Source organism: Cibotium barometz, chromosome 57, assembly GCF_041138505.1.
Source record: "Cibotium barometz isolate CiBa-2024 chromosome 57, ASM4113850v1, whole genome shotgun sequence".
NCBI lineage: Eukaryota > Viridiplantae > Streptophyta > Polypodiopsida > Cyatheales > Cibotiaceae > Cibotium > Cibotium barometz.
In genome coordinates, this window is record NC_141102.1 from 38902824 (window position 1) to 38909851 (window position 7028).

Consider the following 7028-nt stretch of genomic DNA (forward strand, 5'->3'; position numbering starts at 1 on the left):
TTGTCTCATGACTTTTTTTAGGATCGTGAAAGTGAACGTATAGCTAATTTTTATTTCTAAAGTCGTGTTGCCTTTGGATCATCACCTTTATTTTGATTTATTGGAAAATACTTTGCCTTTGGATCATCACCTTTATTTTGATTTATTGGAAAATACTTTGTCTTAGGCTTCATGACTTTCAGGATCCTGAAAAGTGAACATTCATTGAACTAATTTGTAGGTGTAAATCCTTGTGAGTGACCTTTATTTTGATTAATGGGAGAAGATATCTATCGCTTTAGTAGTAATGAATTGAAACGATGAAAGATGCTTGGACAAGCCTGTCAAATCATGTGATGGTAACAAATAAGAAGGAATCACTTGAAAGGAGGCTTAACGTAAGGGCATGGAGTTTCATGTGTGGATTTTTTTAATAGAGAGTTGGGGTGACAAGAAAAGGATTTTTATAAGCGATTGTGTGTGCGTGTGTGAGTGTGAGAGAGAGAAAGAGAGAGTGTGAGAGAGACTTTGGGTACACGTGTGAGGTGAGAGAGAGTTGGGCACTCCAAGGGGAGGCTTGTTAAAAGGGCAAGCAACTCTACCTTAAGTTTAAGCTCGTGCGTGGTTTGGGTTTTGTGTAATTAAGCTTGGAGTTTAAGAACTTGGAGTTTAACAAATATGGCTGGTAATTATAGCACCCTTGTTCACGAGGCTTACCACTTCATTTGCAACCTCGGTGGCAGCATCTCTCCATCCCATCTCAAAGCTGCGCTTACCTCGTGCGTAATTATAATCAAAACTCCATTATCTTGATTAATGCTGGCCTAATCCAATCTCCTAATTATCATTACTTGGCGCCTCGCTTGCTAATCTGTTTGCAGTTAATTGTAACCTTCGGGCTCCTATAACTTGTTTGCAATTAATTGTAACCTTTGTGCTCTGATTCGTTTGCTATTAATTGTGAGCTAATCCTATAATTATCGACTTAAGTACATGTGATAATCACGGATTTAAACGTATCCTCTGCATGCACCAAATCACCACCTCGTTTCTTCACACAATTTTGCAAAAGCAAGCAGTACGTTTTTCGTCACATCTCTTAACTCGGATTACTTATTTTCCTTAATCTTTTTAACATCAAACAGCTATGAAAAGCTACATACCACCCATGGTGGAGATGAAGAAACAAGGAAGCTCAACTACGCCACCATGGTAATTAACCCCTAAACTCTACTAGGCTGCATTATAATGCAGCATTAATTATACTAATTCTGTTTCTCTTTGCCCATTTTGGAAAGGCCAACATATACTATGACCTTGTCATCGCCTTCTATGAATATGCATGGGGCCAATCGTTCCATTTCGGTCACAGGTGAGTTCATGATTACAGCACTCGGATATATATGTAATTAGTTCTCATAATCACCATTTGGGTTAGTCAGCAGCAGCAAATATGTAATTAATTATTCGATTATATTGATTAGCCAGCATCGGCATTTGGATTAGTGGATCAATTTCACGAGCATGCGTTTCTTGCTAATAGGTTGCATGGAGAGACCTTCCGAGAGAGCATCAAAAGGCAGGAGCATCACATTGCTCTCCGGCTAGGATTGAAGCCAGGAATGAAGGTTAGTAGCTAATAATTATTGGCTAATTATTGATGCTCAATGTGGTTAAGATTTACGATGGGTTTCCTGGTTTTTCTTCAAGAAGGTGTTAGACGTTGGATGTGGCGTTGGAGGACCCTTGCGGGAAATCGCTGCTTTTAGGTCTGCACTCATCATCAGCCTTACAAAATAGATTACATTTCCGTTTCAAATTACGATAATGTGCAGTTCAATTAACGCATTTGATCGATATAATTATGCCTTAATTATTACGCATAATTCAAATTAAACTGTTTCCTATGTCTTATCTTCCACTGTTTTCAGTGGTGCTTCAATCACCGGACTTAACAATAACGAGTACCAAATCAAGCGAGGAACTGTAAGTTTCAAGCTAATTACTTTTTTTAACAGAAAATTAATCGTTATATAATTGGCCTGCGTAGATCTAGATCTGGATCACCCACCTTAATTTCTACATCGTGCATTATCAGAAGATTGCTTTCAATGCAATAATTTTTAACAATATTTCCAGCAAATAGGGACCCTAAGTTTGTGGAAAAGGAATAATAATTAATTAATTAGTTGATGGTGACCTACGCTTCAAAATCTTAAAGGCATTATTAAGGTTAAAAATCTTAGAAAAGTGGAAATTAATGGAACCTATTATTGTCACCACACATTTTGTCATTTTGTGAGCTTACGAAAATCAATTAATTAGTTGATGATGATCTAATCTTAAAGGCATTATTAAGGTTAAAAACCTTAGAAAAGTGAGAATGAATAGAATCTTCTTCATGGGTACCTATTAGCTACTTTTTGATTAATTATTGAGTGCATTAATTAATAAAGGATTTTCAAAGGCTTGCAACCTTATTAATAAGGTTAAGGACCTTATTATATCAAGTCACTGCAGATAATGAGTGAGAGAGAGCAGACATACCCTCATGGTGGAGAGCAGTGCAAACAATCAGAGAGACATAGGTGCAGCTTGAGAGAGAGAGAGAGAGAGAGAGAGAGAGAGAGAGAGTGCTCCACGAGAAAGAGCGACAAAGAGAGAGGGGTTGCTTTTTTTGTTGTTGTTGTTGTTGTTGTTGCCAACTTTCATATCATCATCCATCACTAAAATCTCCATGCCAACTTTCACATCATCATCATCACTAAAATCCCTCAAATCTTGTGTCTCATAGGTCAAAAACCTTATAACAAGCCTAAGGTCCAAAACACATTAATACCTTAATGCAAAGGCATATTCCATAAAAATTAATCTCAAAAAACAATGTTTGTGCCCTAATGGAATGTCTTGCCACCACACATTTTGTGAGCTTGCCCTAATGGAATCTATTATCACCACACATTTTGTGAGCTTGCAGGTGTTGAATGAGCAATTTGGCCTCGCCAAGGAATGCAATTTTCTAAAAGTAAGTTTTATTTTCCCAAATACTAGCATCCCTCAATTTTTGAAGACTTGGGACCCTTCTTGGGGCTTTTTACCCTACTCGTTGTTGTAAGGGCATTAAAATAAGAAGAAAAAGAAAATCCCTTCAAAAGAAAGGTGTTATTTTGAGAAACCATTGAGGATGGATGCCCTTGCAATGTTTAAGTAAAAGATGCTGGTCACAGTTTCACCTTTCTAATGAAATAATGGAGCACACACACACGTGTACACATGCATGCACACACACATGTGTACACATGCATGCACACATGATTAAATATTAATCTAATGGCCCTTTTTTGAATGTGCATTTAGGCTGATTTTATGAAAATACCAGTGCCAGACAACATGTATGATGCAATTTACAACATGGAGGCTTGTTGCCATGCGCCAAATTTGGTGAGCAAGTTACAAAATGTAACAGTAATAAGAATGTTTTAAGAAAATAAAAATAATCTCTCTCTCTCTCTCTCTCTTCTTTTAGTGTGTCCTTTACTTTTCAAAGGTAGTTTAGATTTTTTTTGAAATATACATTTTGATCCCCCCTTCTTGCAACGTAAATTATGAGTGGTATTTGAAGAGTAATATGTCCTTAAAAAGAAGAGCAAGTTCACACAATAAGTATAATAGTGAGAGTGCATGCACACACGAACACAATTATGAAGAATTATAGCAATAGGAAATTCAAACTCGTAAATGGTGAGCTTGCCTAAGAATCAAGGATACAAATTCTGGGTTTTTTGATTATAAAACTAATTGATGTTTAAGATTTTCAATTTAAGCTTACCTTATGACCAAGAAGTAACACATGCAGTTGATTATTAATATTATGTAGGTTGCTCTATACAAAGAGCTAAAACGAGTGCTAAAGCCCGGGCAGCTTTTAGCTGGGTTTGACTGGTGCATGACAAAAGCATATGATCCCAACTTCTCACACCACAAAAGCATCAAGGTTTGAATTAAACCATATCAATTCATTCATTAGTACTAGCAAATTATCATAGACTAATCATTTTTTAACCACTAATTGTTTTAGTCCTTGAAGTGTAGGCAGAGATTGAGCTTGGGAGTGGAATACCAGATATTCTTACAACAGATCAATACCTAGATGCTTTGAAAGAAGCAGGATTTGAGGTATTATCCATAGCATTATGCTCAAAAGAGATTATAAGTTTGGTGGAGTGGGTAAACTTGATTGATCAAAAAGGACTCTTTACTTTGGAAATTGGAATAATTAATCTACTTTAAAATCTGATTTGAATGGAAGGATGAATATTGTTTTGAGAAAGTGGTCATAGTGCTTCACTTATATGTTATTATTTACTAATCATAAAGGTGGTGACGGAGGGGGACTTTGCGGAGACATCCCAAGTGCCTTGGTATGAACCATTGAACCCAAGGAGGCTCTCTCTCAATGGTTTTCGCACCACAGGCTTGGGTCGTTATGTTGGACGCAAATTGGTAATTAGGCTACTAGACCTTAACAACATTGTATCTTAATCTCATGAAGTAGGTAATTAATACTGATTATGTGCTAGCATTATGTCTTAATATCATTAAGTAGGCTAATCGAAAGTGGCGAAGTGGCATGCTCGAGTCTAAAGTGTTTAACGTAACTATGATCATAGCTTAGTGCACTATGTAATTGTGATTAAGATTAATTTTGATGGTGATTCATAAAGCTATGGATGTTGGAGCTTTCTCACGTGGTGCCCAAAGGAAGCCTTGAAGTGAGTCACCTTCTAGAGAGATCAGGAAATGGACTTCTTGCGGGAGGCAAGTAAGTTGAAAATTCTTTCCCATACTTTGGAAAAAACCCCAAAAAAATTCCACATTTTATTGTTGATAAAATCAATGTGGTCATATTAGAGTTGTATGTTTTGGTTCACATGTATCACATTGAGTTGTAATCCTTGCTTCACATGTATCACATTGACTTGTCTCAAGCTTCTAAAGCTTCTGTGTTTCTCTCCAGGTTGAAGATTTTTACACCAATATACTTCTACCTTGTGAAAAAGCCACTTGAGTGCTAATCATCTTATAGTTATAGATTATTTTCCTTCTTGAGAAACTTAAACCTACTCATTTGTTTGGTTGGTGGTTTTACCACTCGTAATAGAGCATGTTCTAGCTTCTAAAGGCTATACGTTGGATTTTAATATGAGTTGAAATTGAACCTCATATCAATGCACAATGTCAGTAAACTACACCTTTATAAAGCACTTCCGTGACTTGTATTTATGAGGCTTCGAGTTTCTATTAAAGCAACCTAGTGTTATCACTATGCACTACCTTTTAAAACCTTTAAGAATTCCTCATATTTGAGAATGAAAATTGTTAGAGAATAATGTAAATTTACTTATCAGAGATGTATTTTGAACTATCTTATCTTGGAGATATCTTTGTGCTCTTCTTGGGGCTCAGAAGCTCTAGTCAACGACGAGAAGATGAATAATCACTCATTTTGAATTGGATTTCTCTCTCTCTCTCTCTCTCTCTCTCTCTCACCTTAAAAGGTTTCTTTGATACCCTAAAGGGTTGGTACCTGATTATTTAAACAAAAACTCGGTTATCCCAATTAAAAAATGTACACACACCCACCCACACACACAAACACAAATTGAGCTCTTTTCCAGCTTCTCTTTCCCTTCCAAACTTCCCTCACACACACACACACACACACACACACACACACACACACAAATTTCCTCCCCCCCTCTCTCTCTCTCTCTCACACACACACACACACACACACACACACACACACACACACACACACACACACACACACACGCACAAATTTAACATAAATAATTCTCATGGAACCTTGCTACCCTAGCAGTTTGTTCTATTTATCTCTCTACCCTAATGTGTAGTATGCTTATTCTTTAACCTCACATACCGAAAGTGGATGTTCCTTGCCCATAATTCTAACCTCCCTCCTAATTTTGGGAACTCACCTTATGGGTACTTAGCTAAGAGGGCTACTGTGAACATATAAAACTAATCATCTACTTCCCATTTTTAGGTTGATTCTTTGCTCACCGCATTCGTGTTTATTGTTTTCTCGTCATGGGTTAAGGGTTTGTATGTACATTACCCTCTGCAGTTCTCCATTTTTGGTATCCACCGCCACCATAATGATATGCTTTAATGCATGGGTAGTGACTTGATCTACTGAGGGTAGGTTGTTGAGAGGATGAGCTACTTCAGCCGATTTCTGCCTTGATGATGACAGGGGCTCCCCGATGGTTCTATTTAAACAAGGACTATTACAAATTGTGAAATACATCCTCTACTTTGCATCTACCAATTGGATTACTTGGCAACCAACATGGCTCAAGTAGAGTAACCCTCTACAAGTCTTGTTGGAAAGCAAGATGTCTAGTCCTTTTTTACTTGTATAAGCTGATGACTAATGATAAATTTTTAAGTGCTATTGGAGTATAGGCTCCTCTGTTTTCAATGGGTAGGGATGAGGCTGATGACTAATGATAAATTTTTAAGTGCTATGGGAATATAGGCTCCTCTGTTTTCAATGGGTAGGGATGAGGCTTTGACTGTAGGTGTTGGAAAATTAGCACTTGTACACTGATGAGTGTTTCTGATCTTGGAACCCCATTTGTGACTTTGACCCTGGCACTATGCCTTTGACACTACTACCGACGTTCTGACATTTGAATAACATGTGTGGGTGGAGTTTTGAGACTCAATTTTTAGATAGAATTTAACACCATTGGCTCCCTTAATGGACAATAAATTAGTTTTTTTAAACCTCATGAGTTTCCCTGAGGATGTAGTAACCCTACCTTACCGTTTGCTTCTCATTGGTAAGGATGACTTCTGCTTGCTGAATTATATCCCTTTTAGTTGATTTGAAGGTAGAAATGTGCTCAATTGTAGTTGAGTTTCTATACTAATGGTTACTTTTCCAATTACTCTTCACGTTATTAGTGTGATGTTACTAACTTAAATTGATCTACTTAATTATTCCTTAGACTTGTATA

At 37.0% G+C, this 7028-nt stretch overlaps 1 protein-coding gene across 1 annotated transcript; it reads left to right on the top strand.

The window, feature by feature from the left end:
* The first annotated feature begins 579 nt into the window (after positions 1-579).
* LOC147606730 (cycloartenol-C-24-methyltransferase-like) lies at positions 580-5202 on the top strand. The gene is made up of 13 exons (XM_086791905.1): positions 580-758; positions 1125-1191; positions 1278-1351; positions 1523-1607; positions 1693-1748; positions 1911-1965; positions 2957-3004; positions 3337-3420; positions 3857-3973; positions 4072-4155; positions 4357-4482; positions 4704-4801; positions 4997-5202. Exons 1-13 carry the CDS (start codon positions 658-660, stop codon positions 5052-5054), a joined length of 1053 nt encoding a protein of 350 aa, XP_086648031.1. The 5' UTR covers positions 580-657; the 3' UTR covers positions 5055-5202.
* The last annotated feature ends 1826 nt before the right edge of the window (positions 5203-7028 follow it).

Coding starts and splice junctions, on each gene's coding strand:
- LOC147606730 (XM_086791905.1), top strand. CDS start 658: ATGGCTGGTAATTATAGCACCCTTGTTCACGAGGCTTACCACTTCATT. Junction 1,192..1,277: donor AGCTCAACTACGCCACCATG/GTAATTAACCCC, acceptor CATTTTGGAAAG/GCCAACATATACTATGACCT. Junction 1,352..1,522: donor TCGTTCCATTTCGGTCACAG/GTGAGTTCATGA, acceptor TCTTGCTAATAG/GTTGCATGGAGAGACCTTCC.